General features: G+C 33.5%; 2 protein-coding genes across 7 annotated transcripts in view; both read right to left on the bottom strand.

Annotated features, from left to right (window-relative positions):
• tuft1b (tuftelin 1b) overlaps positions 1 to 13152 on the bottom strand; it is a 43740-nt gene extending 30588 nt beyond the window's left edge. The window contains exons 1-2 of one of the 3 annotated variants that reach the window (XM_030147649.1): positions 12882 to 13152; positions 10303 to 10350 (exon numbers count right to left, since the gene is read on the bottom strand). In XM_030147649.1, the coding sequence (XP_030003509.1) occupies positions 10303 to 10350; positions 12882 to 12992 (159 nt within the window). In that variant the 5' untranslated portion in view covers positions 12993 to 13152. The remainder of the gene's footprint in view (positions 1 to 10302; positions 10351 to 12881) is intronic. The other 2 variants (XM_030147650.1, XM_030147651.1) reach the window with 2 other exon arrangements.
• A 7889-nt stretch (positions 13153 to 21041) lies between these two features.
• The window catches only part of cgnb (cingulin b), a 70731-nt gene continuing 66429 nt past the window's right edge, over positions 21042 to 25343 (bottom strand). For all 4 annotated transcript variants that reach the window (XM_030147384.1, XM_030147387.1, XM_030147386.1 and 1 more), the window contains one exon: positions 21042 to 22433. In XM_030147384.1, coding sequence (XP_030003244.1) covers positions 22307 to 22433 — 127 coding nt within the window. In that variant the 3' untranslated portion in view covers positions 21042 to 22306. The remainder of the gene's footprint in view (positions 22434 to 25343) is intronic.

The following is a 25343-nucleotide window of genomic DNA, read 5'->3' as shown; positions in this document are numbered from 1 at the left end:
CATTTTATGTACAACACTTTGTGATGCAATGACTGAAACTGCATCCAATGAATCTATGCTTAGTAGATTAAGCGATGACAGAGGGAAGGGGGAGACCCTTTGGGACACGTTTTGGGATTACATAAAAGTAGATAGGTCAGTATGTATGAATATATGAGTGCATGTGCAGGTGTATATGTCTGTACAGATAACTGCTGGTTGATGTTTTTATGTAGCCACTTTCTTTTGTGTTTGCTGCCTGTCTACTTATTTTTTTTAAAATTTATTTTATATTATTATAATTTTTCTATTTTTTTATTATTTTTTTTAATCTTTTGATCTTTTGTGTTTGTGAGATGAAGCCTATGTCGAGTCTGTCTCTAGCTAGAGCTAAATGTTGATTGTATACTACATGTTCTTGTGTGCCATGTACCAAGGTCTTAAAAAAAGTTCAATAAAAACTTGAATTTCAAAAAAAAAAAAAAAAAAAAAAGCAGCTCATGATGTTTTTATTTAGGAAAGCTTTTGGCTGATGGATTTATCCTTTTTATCTATTTTACGAAACTATTCTTATGTTGTTTTATTGCACCCATTTTATGTACAGCACTTTGTGATTTTTATCTGTGAAAAGGGCTTTATAAATAAACTTTATTTACTTACTTACAAAGACCAAGGTTACAAATGGGTTTACAAGAATAAAGATCCCTGTAATGAAGCCATATGTGTATTCTTATTTAGGAAAATTAGCAATTTTGTCAAGCAATTTTCACCTTTTATAGAAGATGAAGCCAATGGAGAAGGATCTTTAAGTTGTAATACCTCTAACAGCCACTAGGATTGGCTCCAGAATGCCACAGTTCCCAAAGACATGCATTGAACTTCTCTCCAAAAATACTAAGTTAGTAATTTTTTTCCCCCAGGACTCATTCTGGTCTCATTCTATTTATTTGGACCCTATAATAACAGATTTGGTGGCCCATCTGTAACTTTTTCCTCCACTGATTAGATCTCAGATCAAACAGAAGGTTTTATTGTCTGCAGTTTCTGAATTTGACATAAGCGTAACTGGCACAAGGTACAAATGATTCAATTTTGGTGGTGATCGGGGGTGGGGGTGTCTTGACGGAGGTCTGCGTTCTCCGAGTGCTTTTCTAGTTTATACAGCAATGTTCATAAATGTGCATGGTCCCTCTTAAATAAACCAATAAAAATAAAATAATTATATACAGTCTATGATTTTATATCATTACCTGATAATTACCTTCAATTCTAAATCTAAAGTAGCTGATGTAAATTTTTTGCGGTTTATTTTCTGTACCAGTGTATCAAATGTGAGACTTATCTTAGAAACTGCAAACTTTTTCTTTTACTTTTGTTCTTCTTACTGTGAGTTACAGAGGACGGAGTCACAGTTTTTGCCTGAGTATAATAAACACCCTCATTTCTCTGTCTGTTTTTAGTTGCTTATTCTTTTGTTTACACCTAAACAACACAAACATACCACTTAACAATGTAGGATCACACACAAGGAGCTAAAAGTGTATCTCTCTTCTTGGTCGCCACCATGTAAATCAACAGGAGAGCTGACAACAAACCCACAACTACCCAGCTAAGCTATTTTAATAATAACTTCGACTCAAATGTTGTAGGTCTTCCAAGCAAATTCACACGCTGTTTGCACGCACATCTAGTTCAACATCACATGCCAAGTTCAGAATAAACAATTACACTCTTAAATGTGCTTACGGTGGATGAAAAACTGGTTTCGCTCTGGAAACGGCAAACTGGGGGGATTTGTAGAACAGGATACAAAGGAGGTCAGAGCTCATGTTTGTACAGAAATCACAGGACTCACTGTCAAAACAACACATTCCTCTACAACCAGTAACCAAAAGATCCTCAGAGTGTAATTAGTGAGGGACAGAAATGGTACACTGAAGTTCACAGAGGTCAGCGTTAAAGATGTCACCACATAAATGACATCATGACAAATATAGGTTCAAAGGTTATTTAAAGGATTTGAGTCTATTGGAAAAATGTGCAGATTTCTGATCATTTGGAAATGTACTGTTTCAAGCTTTAACGTAGAAACCAAAGCTGCAGCGATAGTTTTTGGTGTCAAGAATTCCACTATTACCGTAAAAGAACTAAGAATGTGTGTCTCAGAGGAGGAATGGATCAATATCTGGAGAACTCAACAGTCAACCACTTCTTCAAGAACATGGAGGGAACATTGCTGGAAAAATATAATTCAATTTTTCACAACACCTAAAATTAAAGCTAAATGTGTCCAGAGTTCAATCCTTGTTGGAGAGAATGTAGAAATGTCAATGTAAATCATGCACATGTCTTTTGGTTGTGTCCTAAACTTGCATCATTTTGGGATCATGTATATTCAGTGATTAAGATATTGGGTTATGCCAGTGTTTTTCAACCTTGGGGTCGGGACCCCACATGGGGTCACCTGGAATTCAAATGGGGGTTGCCTGAAATTTCTAGTAATTGATAAAAAAAAAACCGAAAAAACAACTTACTAATAAAAAATATATGGTGAGTTGAGAGAGACAATCACAATCCATAAAAGACCAAAACTGAAGCACTGTGGTTCTGTTTATCTGTCAAATGTTCATTGTGGTCGGTTTCCGATGCTGCAGCTCTTTCATAATTCATAGTTTGAGTTCTTGTTTGTTCAGTATTAATTGTCAGCCTTGTAAATCCAAGCTGGACTGATTGTACATATCCTGACCAAGGGAAATAAAATTCTTACTTTGTGCAGTAATCTACACCTGGCTTTTCTGCCTCCGTCCATAATAATATACATTACATAGCCTAAATGTCATCTAAAATTAACGTTTATCTGTAACATAGTATAGCAAACTATTACATGATCAAAAACAAATTAATTTTAGCAAAAAAAAAAAAAAAAAAAAAAAGTCTGAGTTTTGAATGTCTGGGGTCACCAGAAATTTGTGATGTTAAAATGGGGTCATGAGCCAAAAAAGTTTGGGAACCACTGGATTATGCAATCCCTAAATCATGTTTGGTGATGTATTCCAGACATACTGTATTATTGGTGATAATGTCAGAAAAAATGATAGATGTTTGTTTAAAATTCTATTAGAAGTCTGTAAAAAAGCTGTTACCAAAAAATGTTGCAAATTAGAACAACCTACAACTAACGACTGGATTCAAACTGTGAATGGAATATTTGAGATGGAGATTCTGACGCATAGACTGAGGACTGACAAAGAGCAGTGTCGTGATGAATGGGAGAAATGGACAATTTTCATTTCAGCGTCACATGACTAAAACCATTTGTTAGTCACAAAGGTTTATTTTGGTCAGTGTATCCCAAATGTCCCTCATGTTTGTTTTCTATTGTACTGAAATCAAACAATAAAAATAAAGTAAAAAAAAAAAAAAAAAAAGAATTCCACTATTACACCTGTCAGATTATTCTAATTCAAGTTGTCTGATCCAAAAACATGAACGTTTTATAAGGAAATGATGCAGACTTTGCTAATCTAAGTCATGTAGGGGGTTAAATATGTAACTGTTAACATGCACATCCATAACCCGGTTATTGTCGGGTTTTTGAAGTATCTCATCTTTGTGCTTCACATATAAACACCATATCCCAATTTCAGTATCCTGGATACGACCTTATCCCAGTTTTAAGAAACCCGGATACTCTGTTAGGAGCGCTCCGATAATAACCAGGATACTGTTACATGTGTATGTCTTATCCTGGTTTCTGACTGTCGTACAGACAAGGCTGTGGTAACGGAAGTGTATCACAACTACAGCGACAAAGACACAGAGTTTGGTCTTTCAACAATGGAAAAAAGGAAATAAATACCTTCTAGATCAGATGGAAAAAGCATTGTGAAGCTGAACATTAGATGTAGGTTTAGCAACACAAACAGTGTAACAGGTTAAGTTACAGCAGAAACACATTAACATTTGTATGTGAATTTATATTAAAACCAGTCGCTGAACTCCATCATAATGACTCTACTATCAGTTAAGGCTGTGGATCTTCATCTATCTCCTTGTTCTATTTCATGATAATTAAAGACAAACAGCTGGAGGTCGAGTTCAGTGACATCAAGGTTATAATAGTTTTGGATTTTTCTTTATAGTTTAGTTTTATTTAGTTTTGACTTTTTTTTTCTCTAATTCAGTTAGTTTTAATTAGCTTTTAGAGCAGGTTTGCTGGTTTTTATTAGTTTTGATTTTTTTTCTAAATGCTTAGTTTCAGTTTAGCTCTAGTATTAGTTTTAGTTTGTTTTTTTTTATATCTTATCTTCTTAGCTGTCGTAGTCAAATAAATCCCATACAGGACTCTGCTTCTAATCTCCATGTTGTCAGGTAGAGTGGGGACGAGAAGACGACTCTAAACGACAAGTGATGAGATGTGACGAGATGTGACGAGAAGTGACGGACGGTGTCACCAGCTAAAATTGCTCGAGTGAAATAAATCGATTTCATATCAGTCCGACATTAACAAAAATGAAAACGAAGGGAATTTTATCCATAATTTCTATTTGTTTTAGTTAGTTTTGTAAACACACAATACAGTTTCGGTTAGTTATTTTTTTCTTTTAATTATAGTTTTTATTTATTTCAGTTAATGAAAATGTTTTTTCAATTCTAGTTTTCGTCATTTTGTTAGTTTTCATTAACGATAACCTTGAGTGACATAAGCGAATACTTAAATCTTTCATTGTTATGATTTAGGACGTTAATCAGCTGCTTTCTGGTTACATGAAGTGAAAAACTGTAGGCAGCAGTAGTTGAAACGTCAACCCTAACCCTAACCCTAAACCATGACTCTACTGCTCTGTGGTTCAGCATAGACATTTGTAAAAGTGTTTTCTCATTTCTGCTGCAGTGAAACAGATTTATTTATATTTATTCTTTTGATTTGGACAGAGAAGAGACATGTGCAAATTTTTATCTCCAAGTTTTGGCTCCTGCTGCCACAAATTATCATACAAATATACAAAGACTTGAATATTTTTTACACTACCTTTCTGTATTCTGCGGTGGCCCAGAGGTGCAACAGCCCCAAAAAATAATCCATACAAGAAAAAAAAGAGAACAGCCCAAAAAAATTATCTAATAACAGAAAAAAAAGAGAACAGTCCAAAAAATTATCCACTATAAGAAAAAAAAGAGAACACAAAAATTATCTAATATACTGTAGGAAAAAGAGAACAGCCCAAAAAAATTATCCATACAAGAAAAAAAGAGAACAGGCCAAAAAATTATCTATATAAGAAAAAAAGAGAACAGCCCAAAAAATTATCCACTATAAGAAAAAGAAGAGAACAGCCCAAAAAATTATCTAATAACAGAAAAAAAGAGAACAGTCCAAAAAATTATCCAGTATAAGAAAAAAAAGAGAACACAAAAATTATCTAATATACCGTAGGAAAAAAAGAGAACAGGCCAAAAAATTATCCATATAAGAAAAAAAGAGAACAGCCCAAAAAATTATTCACTATAAGAAAAAGAAGAGAACAGCCCAAAAAATTATCTAATAACAGAAAAAAAAGAGAACAGTCCAAAAAATTATCCACTATAAGAAAAAAAAAGAGAACACAAAAATTATCTAATATACTGTAGGAAAAAAGAGAACAGCCCAAAAAAATTATCCATACAAGAAAAAAAGAGAACAGGCCAAAAAATTATCCATATAAGAAAAAAAGAGAACAGCCCAAAAAATTATCCACTATAAGAAAAAGAAGAGAACAGCCCAAAAAATTATCTAATAACAGAAAAAAGAGAACAGTCCAAAAAATTATCCAGTATAAGAAAAAAAAGAGAACACAAAAATTATCTAATATACTGTAGGAAAAAAGAGAACAGCCCAAAAAATTATCCATACAAGAAAAAAAAGAGAACAGGCCAAAAAATTATCCACTATAAGAAAAAAAACATCATCCACCTTTTCAATTAAGGGGGCACTGTTTCCCCAAAACATCTCTTGCTTTAAAATTAAGGTGACCACAAAAATAAAAGCATAGGCTGAAAATTTTTTAGATAATTTTTTGGGCTAGTGAATAAGTTTTTGGGCTGTTCTCTTTTTTTTCTTACAGTGGATAATTTTTTGGGCTGTCCTCTGTTCTTTTCTTATAGTGGAGAATTTTTTGGGCTGTTGCACCTCTGGGCCACCGTAGTATTCAGTGTCAATATCACTACACAGTAATGTCTATTTTTTGTTGACATCTATTTGACCTTATCTACATACACATAACAATACACTACAAAGGCTTGTCTGTTTAAATGGAGTCATTTTGTTTATTACATATGAGATCTATTTATTAGATAATAAACAGGTTGCACATAAACAGTTATATTGACACATGCACATCACTGATTTAATTAAATTGCTGCCATGTGCTGTTAAATAACACCACAGGCTGACACTGCAGTTGGCAGCCGACGCAAAAATTCATTTGCAACTAAAGCGTATTTGTCTGGGCATGACTGTTTCTTCTTCTTCTTGCCTGGTATCTGTATAAACAAATGATCCGTTCATTCATGTCACTGTCCTGGTGCACATGAGGCCATTATGACAGGGCGTCATCCTTAGGAGTTCAATGATTTAGCCTGGTGGTTGGAGTTCAGGTTAGGCTGAACTCCTGACAGGGGACTCTTCAAAATCTGCATTCCAACGTGTCAGCTCGATTGTTTTCTTATCATGAAGGATTACCATCAAAGTTCAACCATGGCTTTAATTGTTAAAATATTCTTAAGCTGCAAAAAGAAGCTGGAGGGTGCAATTATTTCATTTTTTCTAATGATGATTGAGACCCCAGTTGTTTCAACGTCCTGATACATTTTTTAATACTGTTTTTAGAACCCTTTTACCTCTCAGTCTAATGGTTTGTGGGTTAATGATTACTCATTTTTGTTTAGTTTTCTTTCATTCTTTGACTGAGCTGATGAAATACATGAATCTTCCCCTAGGCATCAGTAAAGTTCATCTGTATATTTTAGATCATGACACTAAACATGTGGCAAACGTTTATCTGATCATCTTTTGAACATTTATCAGTGTCAGTCCAACTTTAACCCTTAAAGACCCAAACAGTCACTGACGACCAAAAACATCTGCTAATGTAAACTGTTTAACACCTGTTGATCCACTAATACTATCAATGCATGTAAATAATTGGTGTAAAATGCAGTCATTTGTCTTTCCATGGTCATCAGATATGACCCATTTGGACAGTCAGAGGCTCTGTAGTTACCGTGGAAACACCATCTTCTACAACATTGATTCACCAGTAAAACCCATGGAGTTGGATCACTGACAGTGGATGGAGACACTTTTTTATGTTCAGTCAATGATATATTTCACAGAAAGAGTCCTTACTCCTTCAATTTTCTCTGTTTTTGATATAATAACGTCAGCTTTAACTCTTTAAAATCTGATGTGTCATCGCTGACACACCCTGTGCATATGCAGTTTGGATGACTGTAACTCTTTCACTGTTTGTGCAAGTGGAAAAATTCCAACGGTTTCTGAAACCTGAGATGTTACACTTTATAGGCTTTATTGTGTCATTATGGTGATTTCACTCATGCCTGTGCTAGAAGCTGAAGAAGAAGCTGTTTTAGCAGAATTATAACATGCAGTCAATTGTAAACAATTGCTAGACTGGAAAGTTCTAAGTGCTCTGGAAAAATGGGCAAAAGGACTCACTCACAGCATAGTTTCTAACCTTTTTATAGTCAAAATAAGAAAAAAAAAAAGTCCAGATGGACCATTTTAGGCTAAGGGTTAAAAGGGTTAATCTGATCTTTAATTAACATCCATGTAATCAGTGAACTAAATATGAGAAAATACATGATGTTAACTGAAAAAACTCAGAATACAGAGGATAATGTCATAATAAATGGTGATAAATCACTTAAGAAAAGTTATATATGGAGAAAAAAATATTTTGGAATGGCCATAAAAATAGCACTGGGTCTTTATGGGTTAAACTGAACTTTACTACCTGTACCATGTCACCGTCCCTGTTGGTGATATATTAATATTAATGTGCCTCAAATGTTAATATGTTCTCCTTGCCCATATCATTATCCATATGGTAAACTTCCACCAATGAGATTATATGTGATCACTCACATGTCATCAGCCTCATGGCATAATTGTTATATTTTTGGCCAAATTGTGATATCTGCATATAATGAAGCAGCAGTGTTAGGAGAGGAAAGGTATGCAGATATCACAATTTGGCCAAAAATATGACAATTATGTTATCAGGCTAACGATTTGTCTGTCTGTCTGTAGGATTAAACAGAAACTACTGCACTGATTTTAGTGAAACTTAGTGGAGGATGATTCAACTTATGAATGCATCGCTATATGATACTGATAACGGATGTTGGTGAATATGTGTGTGTACTTGTTACTGTATCATTCGCTCATTTATTTCATTTGTTTAGTCCACTGGAGGTGGTGGGGGATGCCAGAGTCCATCCTGGCCACCAACAGGTAAAGGCGGGTTCATCCTGGATGTGTTTCCAGTTCATCACAGGGCTGACGCTCACCTTTAACTGAATTACAGGATGTTCTACATGTTTGGTCACATGCTCAGACACATACGGTGCAAGTATGAACATAATTTGGCACAAATGTAACCTCATATTACACTGGCTTTTGTGGTGTGCATATGTTAGCCATAACCTGAGATGAGCTCTTGGTTCAAACACAATAAACAGGTCCTGCTGAAAATTTAATTATACAGTGACATAAGTGACACAGATAAACGCTGTAGTAAAAGTTAATGTCACTGATGCAACATGTGACTCAGCCACTTAGTACAACAGGGTGTCCCATAAGTCTCCATACATGGGAGACATAATACATTCCATACATATATGGTTCTAACATGTATTTCTTTATATTTCTTCTTTATAGTTCTTCAGCAGACACGCATTGAAATGTGTTCCCGACAAAATGGCAGTCATATAGAGCATATTATAGAAATAAAAATGGTTTATGTCAAGACATGTTTATTTTTCCTATGTATGGAGACTTATGGGACACCCTGTATATGCATAAGTGAACATTTTAGTTTAGTTTTTTTTTTTTTTTTTTTTTCCATAAGCTGAAGCTGTAAACTGTAATCAGTGGAAACAAATGTCTCTGCGTGTACCTAGAATATATGAAAATGTCACTGTTTGAACTGAATTACCAAAATAAATCAATAAATTAATTTTAAAAACTGAACTTATTTCTTAATGTTTGAATAAATGATGTGAGGTTTCAGACTCACGGTTGTTTGCAAACATATTTGTAAGGAAAACAGGAAGAAAAACAGGTCTCACTGTATTTCTGAATGATTTATTTTAATATTTTAAAACAATAAAATCATAAATGCAAAGAAAACAGTCCTTCTGTATCACAAAGAATAAATGTATGTCTTTTTTTTTTTGTTTTCTGGGGGGGTATTTTTATGTATTTAATTTTGATCACACCATATGTGATTATTTGCCATTATTAGCTATTTTATTTACTCACGCATGACTTTTTTTTTTTTCAGATGTTGTACTGACACTGGTAGAGATGAATTCTACTGAACCCCAGGGGGAAATTCACTTTCTTAACCAGCTCAATAAAATAAAATAAAAAAGAAAGAATGAACGAATCAGAGTCATTACATCTAATTATTATCGAATTATCAATACATCTAATAATTTGAATCACTAGATGAATCATAATAATATTGTTTTTAAATCTACAACATGGAGCACTTGTCCTTTAAGTAGTTTAAATTCAATAATTCAATAAAATCGTAAAAACATGCTTGTTTGCAAAGGTCAGGAACTAAACATTGAGTTATATTGGGGGGAAAAAACTAACACAAATGTGCCGAATATAGCAAATGCATAATGGTTACACGTGTGTGAACTGCACATGCGCGGTTTGGCTTCGAAACAATAAGCTTTCAGGTGCGAATTTTTCACTCCCCCCCCCCCCCCAGTGTGATTAATGAAAACTCGATGTTCGAGAAGCCACACATCACTATAAAACTATAAAACATATTTTAAAAAAAAGGAGATTCACAAACCTACACATCTGAGTTTGCGTGTTTTTGTAGGCGACAGTGAATGCGTCTAAAAACATTAAATAGCTGATTTTCAGAGAATAAACCTCACCTAAACACTATATTAAACACTCACTTCTAAATCGCAGCTTTCTACCATGTGAAATATTCAGATAAAGTCACTATAATGGTATTTTCTGTGACACAAATGAACCTTTAAAATAAACCTGATGCTGCTTTCATGAACACTTACTTTCTTATCCTCATGTTTCACCGTCCGCGTCGCACCACCGCTCATCTCCTCCATGTCAAAGTCGTAAATTAAAGATATAAAAATAAAAACGATAAGAAATTAAACCTCTTCGAAGTTTCTGGGCAGATCGGTGTTTCCTCTGTGCATCTTTGAACGCATCTCCTGTGCGCAGACAGGTAATAAGTGACGCAGAGGAGCCACCTGGTGCTGCCTCCTGTCTGACCAGGTAGTGAAGTCACAGCCTGCAGCCCTGAAGTCTGCAGCTCAGTTCAATGGAATGTACTGAACATGAAATCAGGATGGAAGAAGCATGAGCCTCATAAATACACATTCTGTACATTCTATGCTGGAAAAAGATGACTGCAGAGTGAAATCTTCTATTTTAAAGGGCGCATCACAGACATATTCTTAACTTTCCTCTTGTGTCAGGGTCAGCACCGACCCATTTTAGGTTTTAAATCCATAAATGAACCATATAAAATTTGTGTATTGCATCAAGGCTTTTTAACTTTGTCAGGAACCTCTATTTCAACAAAATAATAATAATAATAAAAAAAATAGATTAAAAAAAAAATCACTTAATTATGAAATGCTCTGGTTAAAATTATGACCTTTGTGTTGTTGGGGTCAGTTTTGACCCAGTTATAAAAATTAGATTATAAAGCAATAATTAGAGCTAAAACTGAAATCATAAGTGTGTCATACTCATTTTAGTTAGCTAGAAGCTAGAAAAGAGACTAAAAGAAGATGTATATCTGTTGTTGGAGTTAAACTATGGAATGAGGCCAGCATGGATTTAAGAATGTGTAGCTCATTTTTGATATTTAAAAAAATGGTACATAGGGCAATTTTTGAAGGATACAACTGTTAAGCTTTAATAAGTTATAGGTAAATAATTTATTTTTGACTCTACATTAAATTATCATGAATTTGGCTGGTTAAGTTTTCTATTTTTCTGGTTTAGTTTCACTTTTTTATGTTTTTGCTTGTTTGTTTGGTTGTATGCATTGTTGGTGTTTTTTTTGTTTTTCCTATATTGAATGCTGGGTAACTGAATTTGTTAAGTAGGACAGGCATTAATATAAGCATTCTGCTTTTGCCTGGGCCTTTTCAGTCACTAACCTGTTGGTAATGTTTGTAGTGTTGACACTGGTTGTATTTTGTGAATAAAGAATTTCATCATCATCATCATCATAATTCAGGGGCCATATACAGCCCAATATAATCTCAAATGGGTCGAACCAGTAAAATAATAACAGTGAAAAATAAGTAAAATTGCATTGTAAAAAAGTTTACATCTACAAAGTATCTTTTAAAAATATGACTAACATGAACAACTGCAAACAACCTGACACTTGTTAAGAAAAATACATGCAATTTCAGTAATATTATGCCTCATTTTATCATTTACATGTAATTTCCAGATCAGAGTGGATCTAAAAAAAAAAAAAAAAAAAACACAACAGGCATAATGTTGTTTAAATTACACTTACTTTTCTAAGACATTTCAGGTTGTTCATATTTGCTCTGGTTATCCACATTTTTTTTGTGAAAGGATGATGTATAAATGTAAACATTTTTGTGTAATTTTACATTTTTTACACTAAACCAAAGAGAAGAATTTGGAGTTGTTATTATTTATAGGTTATTATTCTATTATTTTACTGGTCTGAGCCATTTCAGATCATATTGTTCTGTATGTGCCCCCTAAACTAAAATGACTTTAACACCCTTGACTGGTTTTATTTCACAAATTCATCTCACAGGTCAGATCAGACCCTTTGGAGGGCTGGTTTTTGCCCATGGTCTGTATGTTTGACATCCCTGATATACACAGTACCGTGCAAAAGGCTTAGGTCACCTTTACCTTTGTTGTTTTTCAGGGTTGAAATGATCATACACATTTATTTCTCATTCATTTTCTTCAAATACAACATAAAAATACAGGAAATATGTGCACAACATTACAATAAACCTGAACTAAATATGTTGTAAAGGTTAAAGTCACTATTTACTGTGACCTCTGACCCCATGACAAGAAGCAACAAAAACAATTATAAAAACATCTGACGTGTTAAATGAAACCTGGTATAAAACATCAGAAAATGAACACAGTACACCTCATATTGTCTGAATAAAAGGGTTAAAAACATGTTAGGGAGGTCACACAAAATACGACCAACTTTAGTTTAGAGAAGCTGTTTTTAGCATGAAACTGTTTCTTTTTTTTTTTTTTTTACTGTTGTATATATTTGACATATATCAGACTGAATCAAAATATAGAGGCTGAGAAATGCATCTGTGTGGTTTATAGAACTTAACTAAACCAACAAACCTAATGTTGGACTAAGACTTTTACACAGAACTGTATGTGTATGTGTGTGTAAATGTTTATCTGATAATCCAAAATGTGACTTTGACCTGTCCATAAAAAACACATGATTGATTCAGCACAAACATGATAACACTGATTTATAGTACTAGACTTTGTATTTGTGCCTATATTTTCCTATGTTGTTAATGCTAATGCTAATTTACAGACTAAATTGCTTATGAACACTTAAATAAATGTGACTGACCTGTGAAAAGTTGATAACATCTCTGTCCGGTAAACATTTGGTCTGCGCACCTTTAATCCACATCATTTTGTTTTCAGTCACCTGCCTGATCTTCTTCCACACTGGACCCATGTGGTGTCTCTGTCTCTTCAGATGTCCCTTTTTTCAACAAATACTGAGTCGTCTTTGTCCCATTTTCCCACCAGTAAATCTGTTAGGAATACAACAACATTGTGGAACCCCTGCCACTGCTATGCACTTCCTCTGCAGCTAACTCTGTGTCAGACTTATAAATAGGATGTAGTCCTGTTTGATAACAGTGTGTGTCACATGTGAGGTTTACAGAGGGCTACTCTAGAAGTATGTCCTCACATCACCTGAAGGATGGACTCGGTCACCTTTGGACCACATAGGATTTACAGCTTTTGTCACAGTCAAGTTTGAGACGACAAAGACAGTCCTACTTTCAGTGTCTGACAATGTGAAAATACTAAATAATGTATCAAAACAATAATATATAATGCATTAAACAGGGGGAAATATCATTATTTCAAGGGTTTGTTTTATTTATCAGATTGATTTTGTAAATTAATTCTGATCCACATCAGCATACAGTAGTGGAAAAAGGTTTTTGGTTTTTTTTTATCAACTTTTCACGGGTCAGTCACATTTATTTATGTGTTCATAAGCAAATTAGTCGGTCAATTAGCATTAGCAACACAAGAAAATATCGGCGCAAATGCCAAGTCTATAAATCAGTGTTTAGCATACAATAGTGGAAAAAGGTTTTTGGTTTCTATCAACTTTTCACAGGTCAGTCACATTTATTTAAGAGTTTATAAGCAAATTAGTCTGTAAATTAGCATTAGCATTAGCAACACAAGAAAATAGAGACTCAAAAAACCAAGTCTATCACCATAAATCAGTGTTTATCAGTATACAGTAGTGGAATACAGTTTTCCGTTTTTATCAACTTTTCACAGGTCAGTTACATTTATTTATGTGTCTATAAGCAAATTAGTCTGTCAATTAGCATTAGCAACACAAGAAAATGTAGGCACAAATGCCAAGTCTATAAATCAGTGTTTATCAGCATACAGTAGTGGAAAAAGGTTTTTGGTTTTTATCAACTTTTCACAGGTCAGTCACATTTATTTATGTGTTCATAAGCAAATTAGTCTATAAATTAGCATTAGCATTAGCAACACAAGAAAATATAGACTCAAAAAACCAAGTCTATCACCATAAATCAGTGTTTATCAGTATACAGTAGTGGAATACAGTTTTCCGTTTTTATCAACTTTTCACAGGTCAGTTACATTTATTTATGTGTTCATAAGCAAATTAGTCTGTCAATTAGCATTAGCATTAGCAACACAAGAAAATGTAGGCACAAATGCCAAGTCTATAAATCAGTGTTTATCAGCATACAGTAGTGGAAAAAGGTTTTTGGTTTTTATCAACTTTTCACAGGTCAGTCACATTTGTGTTCATATGCAAATTAGTCTGTAAATTAGCATTAGCATTAGCAGCAAGAAAATTTAGGCACAAATATCAAGTCTATCACCATGAATCAGTTTATCAGCATACATTAGTGGACAAAGATTTTAGGTTTCTATCAACTTTTCACAGGTCATTCACATTTATTTAAGTGTTCATAAGCAAATTAGTCTGTAAATTAGCAATTAGTATTAGCAACACAAGAAAATATAGGCACAAATATCAAGTCTATCACCATAAATCAGTGTTTATCAGCATACAGTAGTGGAAAAAGGTTTTTGGTTTTTATCAACTTTTCACAGGTCAGTCACATTTGTGTTCATAAGCAAATTAGTCTGTAAATTAGCATTAGCATTAGCAGCAAGAAAATGTAGGCACAAATATCAAGTCTATCACCATGAATCAGTTTATCAGCATACATTAGTGGACAAAGATTTTAGGTTTCTATCAACTTTTCACAGGTCATTCACATTTATTTAAGAGTTCATAAGCAAATTAGGCTGTAAATTAACATTAGCATTAGCAACACAAGAAAATATAGGCACAAATAACAAGTCTATAAATCAGTGTTTATCAGCATACAGTAGTGGAAAAAGGTTTTTGGTTTCTATCAACTTTTCACAGGTCAGTCACATTTGTGTTCATAAGCAAATTAGTCTGTAAATTAGCATTAGCATTAGCAGCAAGAAAATGTAGGCACAAATATCAAGTCTATCACCATGAATCAGTTTATCAGCATACATTAGTGGACAAAGATTTTAGGTTTCTATCAACTTTTCACAGGTCATTCACATTTATTTAAGAGTTCATAAGCAAATTAGGCTGTAAATTAACATTAGCATTAGCAACACAAGAAAATATAGGCACAAATACCAAGTCTATAAATCAGTGTTTATCAACATACAGTAGTGGAAAAAGGTTTTTGGTTTCTATCAACTTTTCATAGGTCATTCACATTTGTGTTCATAAGCAAATTAGTCTGTAAATTAGCATTACCTTTAGCATTAGCAACACAAGAAAATATAGGCACAAATATCAAGTCTATCACCATAAATCAGTGTTTATCAGCATACAGTAGTGGGAAAAGGTTTTTGGTTTCTCTCAGCTTTTCACAGGTCATTCACATTTGTGTTCATAAGCAAATTAGTCTGTAAATTAGCATTAGCATTAGCAGCAAGAAAATTTAGGCACAAATGTCAAGTCTATCACCATGAATCAGTTTATCAGCATACATTAGTGGACAAAGGTTTTAGGTTTCTATCAACTTTTCACAGGTCATTCACATTTATTTAAGAGTTCATAAGCAAATTAGTCTGTAAATTAGCATTAGCATTAGCAGCACAAGAAAATATAGGCACAAATATCAAGTCTATCACCATAAATCAGTGTTTATCATCATACAGAAGTGGAAAAGGTTTTTGGTTTTTTATTATTCCTTGGCTGAGAGGTATTGTAATCGTTTTGTCGTCCATCTGTCCGTCCATCTGTCTGTCTGTCCATTCAACATTCGACATAATCACATTATCTGAAGAATGCATTGACATATTTGCACCAAATTTATACTGTGGATGCTTCTTGACATGGAGCAGAAGCCTATTAAAAATATTTGACCATGACCTACTTTTTCATGGTCAAATGGCCTTGTGCAATTATAATATCTGAGTACTTTCAAATATAAATATGTATGTAATAGGTTTAACACAAAGACAATCTAATCTAAATTATAGAGCAGTAACTATTTGGTTGAGGGGGATTAAAAGTGAGCAGCACATAATGTTATCAACTTTTCACTGGTCATTCACATTTATTTATGCGTTCATAAACAAATTAGTCTGAAAGTTAGCATTAGCATTAGCAACACAAGAAAATATAGGCACAATATTAAGTCTATCACTATAAACCAGTGTTTATCAGCATAAAGTTGTAGAAAAGTTCAGATATTACCATGAAATATGGCTGCATCAGACAAACACAATCAAATGCATTTTTTTTTCTTTCTTTTTTTTGGTCTGTCTGTTGTTAACAAGAAAAAAATAACAAAACTACATTCTTGACAGTTTCAACATTTCATGCCCTGGATGTTTTTCATTGTTTTGTCGAAACACCCAGTTTTGACCTTGATGGAACAGAGCATGTGCAGAAGGAGGCATGTGGGTTTATAGAATGGAACAATACTTGGCAGAATTTAATGATTTAAGAGTGATTCATAATGCAAAATATCACAAATGCATGGGGAGTCTAAAAACCTTTTTCCACCACTGTATATTGAACATAGTTTCATGTAAGTAATTGCTCAAAAATCTAAAATGTGTTGTACTGTACTGAAGCTACAACATGCTGTCTAGTCATGTTGTTGCTTGCTTGAGACAGAGGTGTGTCAAAACCAAAACGCAGGATTATTATTAAGGCAGGCCGAAGCATAATCCTCGCATCGGATCCAAACATTTAACTCTACTTTATTATCACACTCCAATGTCCTTCTGCTTGTTTTGACAACATATCTCTTTGTCTGCTCTCAGTTTAACTCTATATATCATTATTCTAAGTGGCTTAAGTACTCACGTTATACAAATGAGTTCAACACAATAACCTACAATAACTACAGCTCATCTGCTTTGTCAACTCCCTCTCAGAGTAAAGAGTCAAGTGTGTGAATGAAGTTCATTCAAGTACATCGCACTCAGAAAAACCCAACCCAAAGTAAACACACACTGACTTAATGCACGTATGGTTTGGTCGTTGTTTGATCAGTAGCCACTTTTATAAATGTACAATGGAAGCTCTGTACTTTATTTTAAAGCACGTTAAGGGTTAGATGTCAAGGATTTAAGCTTATAATATGCAGCTGAAAGTCGTATACACAAAACTAGGCTGAGAAATTAATATTTTTCTGTGTTTAAAACCTGTACATTCCCTGTTTTTCTAAGTTTTAAATGAGAAGTAAAGCCAATAAATGATAAAATGATTGTCACTGTGCATAAAAACCAACACGTCTTTTGAAAAATATGAACATAAATACGGAATATTTGCTGATCGCACTAATATTTTTGTATGGTTTGGTCGTTGTTTGATCAGTAGCCACTTTTACAAATGTACAATGGAAGCTCTGTACCTTATTTTAAAGCATGTTAAGGGTTAGATGTCAAGGAGTTAAGCTTATAATATGCAGCTGAAAGTCATATACACAGGACTGGGCTGACAAATTAGTATTTTTCTGTGTTTAAAACCTGTACAGTCCCTGTTTTTCTAAGCTTTAAATGAGAAGTAGAGCCCATACAAGGATAAACTGATTGTCACTGTGCATAAAAACCAACACGTCTTTTGAAAAACATCAATGTAAATGCTGAATATTTGCAGATCGCACTAATATTTTTGTATGGTTTGGTCGTTGTTTGATCAGTAGCCACTTTTATAAATGTACAATGGAAGCTCTTTACCTTATTTTAAAGTACGTTAAGGGTTAGATGTCAAAGATTTAAGCTTGTAATATGCACCTAAAAGTCATATACACAGGACTGGGCTGACAAATTAATATTTTTCTGTGTTTAAAACCTGTACATTCCCTGTTTTTCTAAGTTTTAAATGAGAAGTAAAGCCCATAAATGATAAAATGATTGTCACTGTGCATAAAAACCAACACGTCTTTTGAAAAATATGAACATAAATATGGAATATTTGCTGATCGCACTAATATTTTTGTATGGTTTAGTCGATGTTTGATCTCTAGCCACTTTTATAAATGTACAATGGAAGCTGTGTACGTTATTTTAAAGCACGTTAAGGGTTAGATGTCAAAGGATTTAAACTTGTAATATGCAGCTGAAAGTCATATACACAAAACTAGGCTGAGAAATTAATATGTTTCTGTGTTTAAAACCTGTACATCCCCTGTTTTTCTAAGTTTTAAATGAGAAGTAAAGCCCATAAATAATAAAATGATTGTCACTGTGCATAAAAACCAACACATCTTTGGAAAAATATGAACATAAATGCGGAATATTTGCTGATCGCACTAATATTTTGAGTACAGCAAATTGTATGACGTTGTTCAATACAGTACAGAATCATATGTCATCTACAGAGAAGATTCTCTATGAACGCACCCGGGTCAAAACACAGTAATGTCCCATCAGAGAGCGAACTTTAATTGATTGCCATTCCAACATTTATTTCAATATAAAGTAGCTCCTTTTTTTGGATAATCCTTTATGGTCCAACTAAAGCAAAAATTAATTTAAAAGTAAAAACGTGAGTCATTTAACAACACTAATCTGTCAAATTGTCTCTAAAATGTCCTGTCAGAGAGATTTCGAATACCGTGTTTTGACCCACCCACATGTGAGCAGCATTTACAGACATTATGTCAAACTCTGAATGTGTAGAATCCAAAACAAGTTTAAGGAATGAGTAAAGGAAAGTCTTAACCTCGGATAATCAGAGGTTAAATTTAGGAGGAAGACAAGGGAGGAGTCATGATTACAGCTTGATGTCTTCAGTAATTACAGTAAACCAACAAAGGATTACAGGCGTTGAGTCTGGAGGAAGAAATTCAGCCAGGGCTAAAAGAAACAAACTCCTAGACAAGTGCCAGGTACATTTGAACCCGGATCAGAAACAGCACCAACTTTATATAATGGAAAACGCATTCTTTATTTTTCACATAACCAAGTAGATAAAGTTAGATAAAGTTTATTTATTTAACCTAGATATAACAGCAGCATTGGAAGTGCAACATACAATATGAATAAGTACCAGATGCACTGTATAAAATCCTTGCAGGTAATAAAGACAGGTACACTGTAAAAAATCAAAATCTTACCAAGTGTATTTTTCTCATTTCTAGTCAAAATATCTCATGATTAAAATAAGACATAAACACCTAAAGAGTAACTTTTCAGTGAGATATAAGAACTTACTTTTAGGCAATAGATCTGGAAAATCTTATTCCAAGAAATCTTACCAAGATAATTTTCACTTGTTCCATTGGCAGATTTTGTTTTGCTTAATTTAAGATTTTTTTTTTGCTTAATTCAATATATATTTTTTTTTTTGCTTAATTCAAGCAAAAAAAAAAAAATCTGCCAATGGCACAAGTGAAAATTATCTTGGTAAGATTTCTTGAAATAAGATTTTCAAGATATATTGTCTAAAATAAGTGGTTATATTTCACTGAAAAGTTACTCTTTATGTCTTAATTTAAGTGTGATGAGATATTTTGACTAGAAATGAGAAAAATACACTTGGTAAGATTTTGATTTTTTACAGTGTACTAATAAATCTAAACATTTTCAGGGTAAATAAAGTATGGAGTTACAAAAATAAAGTAAGCAAAGTATAGAGAATAAGATAATAATCCTCAACTGTTGTGTATAATTCAATTACTGCATTATATATTTATTGTGGTTGAATGCTAAAATTTGGAAAAAAAATATTGTTTAATTCTTGTATTAAGTTAGTGATAAAGGTGTAAAAGCACTTGAGGCGTAGGATTAAATAAGTTTATACTTCTTCCTACTCCTTTTTGACCATGCAAAATTCAGACTTGCACATACTTGAAGATAGATTCTGTTCATTTAAAAGTTATTTTGTTTTGGTCTTATTTTGCTTTGTTTTGTTTTATTTTGTTTCTTTGCATATCTGAAATCAATCAATCTACCAACCAACCAACCAACCAACCAATCAATCAATCAATCAATCCTGGAATTTTTAATATTATTGTCAGGGGAGTTAATAAACTAGATTTCAGTGATGGAAATAGTATCAGCACAATATGAAGTGTGAAGTGAAAGTACTCATACTGCAGTAAAATGGTCCGTATGAGTGTTTATGTGATGTTTTTGATAAATTTTACATGATGTGTTAATTATGTGCATGTTACATTTTACTGCTTCACATGTTTAAAAACTAACCTCCTTTGAACTACTTTATGGACTGTTGATAGTTTAATCTACAATAATGCATCATATTATATGAGATCCTTGTATGTTTGCAGTGTTGCTGTTCTTATATTTTATTTTACTGGTTTATTTAATAGGGACCATGCACATTTATGAACATTGCTGTATAAAAAAAAATACATCCATGTAAATATGCCAGAATTAGTAAAAAATAACTAATTTTCGTCTGCAAACAAACAAAACAAAACATAAGACAGCCAAAATTAATACATCACTTATTCACTATAAATTAAAAAACTGTGAGAAACACTTACAGTATGTCTAAAACATCAACCAAAAGAATATTTTATCTTTGTAATGTCGAATTTTTTCCCCTGCTCTTGTTTCTCTCAACCCATACAGTAACATTTAATTTTTCATTTTGCCACAAATATTCTAAGAATCAGTCGATATGTAGTTTTCATTGAACTGGAAGGGGATGAAAAGTTGGATATGAGAAGTCACCAAATGTAAAACAGTAACACAAAACTGAACCCACTACGGGGTTTTAACCTGCCACTCTTTGCTGTTAATCCACAAAGGAGCCAAGTGTGATGCAACACTCATGGGATCAGATAGTTAATTTCCTTCCCATAATTTAACGGCATAGAGAAGATGTTTCAACAGATCCATCTAATGAAAAAATGAACAAAGCAAACAGTCAGTGATAACATCAGTCCTTAAGGCTCACATAGCAAAGAAGAAATCACACTATTTGCACACATTAAAACATCAAACGCAAGACTAGTATAATAGAATATTTGTTTTATTGTATTTCTATATGGTCCAAAATGTTCTTAAAATATTGTTAAAATTTCAGGGAAAGCTTACAAAGCTCTGCACCACATATCAAACGCTACCAGCAGCTTAATAAACTTCATAGCATCGTTTCGTGTACAGTTACTGCTCCAATAAAAATGTTAAAAGTGACACATGATGACATTATCAAAATGTCATTTAGAGTATAATAAACATTCATCAGCCAAAAACGGTGTGGAAAGCTTCCAAATCTGAGCAAATGTCTCTTTTAGTGGGAATGTAGGAAGATTCAAGCAGAGGCAAGCACTGGGGATACGACTAATAAGACGTTACAGCAGCAGTTTGAACAGAAAACATGCAGTAAATAACACAAACGTACACAGAGCTGATTTTTAAGGCATTTCAGTGGGACATGCACATGAACCAAGCTAAATATAAAGAGATAAACTGGGCTATAATCAGACGTACAGTCATGAAAGTAGAAAATGTATAAGGAGACGATTGATCTCCGAGACTGATCTCCACAGTGCTACTATATGAATATTTGATTTTTGATTGTCTTAAACAGCTAATACAGTGTAAAAATACAGGCTCAGCTTAAAATGGCCCGTCATTGTCACATTCAACGGCAATAAAAATGACAAAACATCAATTCTAATACACACAGCTGCTAAAAACACTGACAGACGTGACTTTTCATGCGTAAGCAAGCACAGAAATAAGTGTAAGAATTAGAAAAAAAAAAGCTGCTTTTTGGTTTTAAAAGTGGTATGAAGTTGCAGGTCTGGCATCATTGGAGCTTAACTAATAAAATACAACACCACGCTACAGTAAACCATGCCTCAGTAATGTCCTGTTAATATAATGCACAAGTTAAAAGGCTTCATGTTACAGCTGAAGGTATATGAGATGCAGTAAAAGTGTGTAATTGAACTGTGATTCTTCTCATTAAAATAACATCAGATCTCAAGACAGAAAGCAGTGAAGTAATGATAATCACAGCTGAAGGCTACAAAATGCAATTGAATTATCCTGACAACTGTTGGACCGCTGCACTAAAAATAAAGTGGAGAGCAACTGCAAGGCAAGGCTGAACTGCATGGCAACCGTCGTCTTCATACGAGTGAGTCTGTGATGCCCTGAGTACCTTTCTCTGACAAGTTCTGCACTGCAAAAAAAAAAGAAAAAAAAAAAAAAAGAATCTTTTTATAGGTGTGTTTTTTTTTTTCTCTCCTCTCGCCCTCACTTTCCTCAGCAGTTGGAGGTCTGTAGGTGGCTTTCGTTCAGGATGGAGGTGAGGTTGGTGTCATAGAAACCGTCCTCATCCTCGGAGCTTAACGTTGAGCCCAGAGTCGTGCGGTGTGTCGGCACCTTCCGTCTGTAAGGGAACAAACAGCAAAAAAAAAAAAAAAAAAAGTTCAGTGGTTTTAGCTCAGTGAATAAAAGCATGTCCATCTCATTACTATAGACTGCCACCTAGTGGGAAGATCATCTATGGTATTAAAGTGGTTACAGTTAAAGCAGTGGTTTCCAACCTTTTTTGGCTCATGACCCCATTTTAACCCTTTCATGCATGAATTATGAGAACCTTAGTCAAGTTTTTTTTTTTTTCTGGAGTGGTTTTATACCTCCTTAGGCATAAAAAAAAATTATGATTGAGTTTTTTTTTTTTTTTTCGTGGAGTTACAAAAATGTCCATGCATTTAATTTTTTAAGTAAAGAAATATGTATTTAAAACCCAATAACAGAAAGTAAAATGAAAACAATGAAATAAAAACATTTTTAAGGCTGCTAATTTGATGTTTTCTCACATTTTAACATACTCTAATGCTAGTTATTACCTCATATAATATGCAAAAAACAACTCTTTTTGTCTAAACAAATAACTGATTTACACTTAAATATGTTACTGCAGACCAGGTTTATCAAAAACAGCAAAGTTATAGTAATTGTATGAATTGCAGTGTATTATGGGATGTTGCGTAAGTGTCCACTGTATTGGCTCATATGGAACTAAAACAACAAAACCTATGAATATACAAGAGAACAGCTGGAGAAGAACTGTCCACTGTAGTGACCACAATGGATGAAAGGGTTAACATCACACATTTCTGGCGACCCCAAATATTCAAACAGAGACTTTTATTTTTTTTTGCTAAAATTAATTTGTTTTTGATCATGTAATAGTTTGCTATACTATGTTGCAAATAAATGTTAATTTCAGAGGACATTTAGTCTTTATAATGCATATTATTATGGATGGAGGCAGAAAAACCAAGTGTAGATTACTACACAAAGGGAGAATTTTATTTTCCTTGGTCAGGATATGTACAGTCAGTCCAGCTTGGATTTCCAAGGCTGACAATTAATACTGAACAAACAAGAACTCAAACTATGAATTATGAAAGAGCTGCAGCATCTGAAACCGACCACAATGAACATTTGACAGATAAACAGTACCACAGTGCTTCAGTTTCACCTTCACAGTTTGTCATGTCTTTTATGGATTGGGATTGTCTCTGTCAACTCACCATATATTTTTTTTTATTATTATTGTTTTTATTTTATCAATTTCTAGAAATGTCAGGCGACCCCATTTGAATTCCAGGCGACCCCACGACCAAGGTTGAAAAACACTGAGTTAAAGACAAATACTGCACAAAAAAAGCATGTTTTTTATTTACAGAATGATTTCAATGACTCTAGTGTGAATGCATGGGGAGTGTTAGCTGATTAACTAAACCATGTAAAACTGGGGTAGGACAATATACAGTCCTGGAAAAAATTATTAGACCATCAAAAGTCATCAAAAACAATGGTTATGTAATTGCCTCTTTTAATAGGACCTTAGTATATAATTCCATTCCTCTCATGCACCGCGTACTTATATGGAATGACAATAAAAGTCTCCTTGAATCCTGTAGATGGCATAGACCACAGGTGTTAAACATGTGGCCCGGGGGCCAAAACCGGCCCGCCAAAGGCTCCAATCCGGCCCACGGGATGAATTTGCAAAGTGCAAGTTAGGCCATCAAACTGAAAAATAATATCAAAATAACCTATAAATGATGACAACAACTTTTTTTTTTTTTCTCTTTGATTTAGTGCAAAAAACATTAAATTATGAAAATGTTTACATTGACAAACTATCCTTTAACTCAGGGGTGTCAAACTCATTTTAGTTCAGGGGCCACATTCAGCTAAATTTGATCTGAAGTGGGCTGAACCAGTAAAATAATAACATAATAGTATATAAATAATGTCAACTCCAAACTTTTCTCTGTTTATGAGTGAAAAAAGTAAATTTACATTATGAAAGGTTTACATCTACAAACTATCCTTTCAAAAGATGTGAATAACATGAACAAACTGAAAAAATAAGTGTAATTTTAACAATATTCTGCCTCAGTTTATCATTTATACATGCACATTATAACTTACAGATCACAGTGGATCTACAAACACACAAAACATTTAATAACAGACAGAATATTGGTACAATTACTCTTAAATCTCTTAAGACATTTCAGGTTGTTCATATTTGTTCAGGTTTTTCACATTTTTTGTAAAAGGCTAGTCTGTAAATTTTAACATTTTTGTGTAATTTTACTTTTTTTTTTTACACTAAAACAAAGAGAAAAATATGTGGTTTTCATTGTTAATAGTTTATTATGATAGTGTTTTACTGGTCTGACCCACTTTAGATGGAACTGAACTAAATTTGTTTTGACATCCTTGATTGTTAATATCTTCAATGTAATTTTTGTATTTCACTAATTCATCCCGCGGGCCGGATTAGACCCTTTGGCGGGCCGGTTTTGGCCCCTGGGCCGCATGTTTGACACCCCTGCTTTAACCCTTTCATGCATAGTGGTCACTACAGTGGACAGCTGTTCAAAGGTATTCTCTTGTATATTTATGGGTTTTGTTGTTTTAGTTCCATATCGGCTAACACAGAGGACACTTATGCATCATCCCATACACTGTAATTCATACCATGACTGTAAGTTTGCTGTTCTAGATAAACCTGATCTGCAGTTACACGTTTGACTGTGAAAAAAAAAAAAAAAAGAAAAGCTAATTGTTATTAGACTGTAATTAACAGTTTTGGGATTTTTTTTTTAAACAAAAAGGCTGTTAAAATGTGAGAAAACATCAGAATAGCAGCATTAAACTTGTTTTTATTTCATAATTTTCACACAGTATATCTGTAAATACATGTTTCTTTGCTTCTAAAATTGAATGAATGGTGTCCAGCTGAGTGGACGTTTTTGTCATTCCATGAAAA

Source organism: Sphaeramia orbicularis, chromosome 11 (assembly GCF_902148855.1).
Source record: "Sphaeramia orbicularis chromosome 11, fSphaOr1.1, whole genome shotgun sequence".
Taxonomy (NCBI): domain Eukaryota; kingdom Metazoa; phylum Chordata; class Actinopteri; order Kurtiformes; family Apogonidae; genus Sphaeramia; species Sphaeramia orbicularis.
Note: the sequence above shows the minus strand (reverse complement) of the source record. Positions and strands in the feature narration are given on the sequence as shown.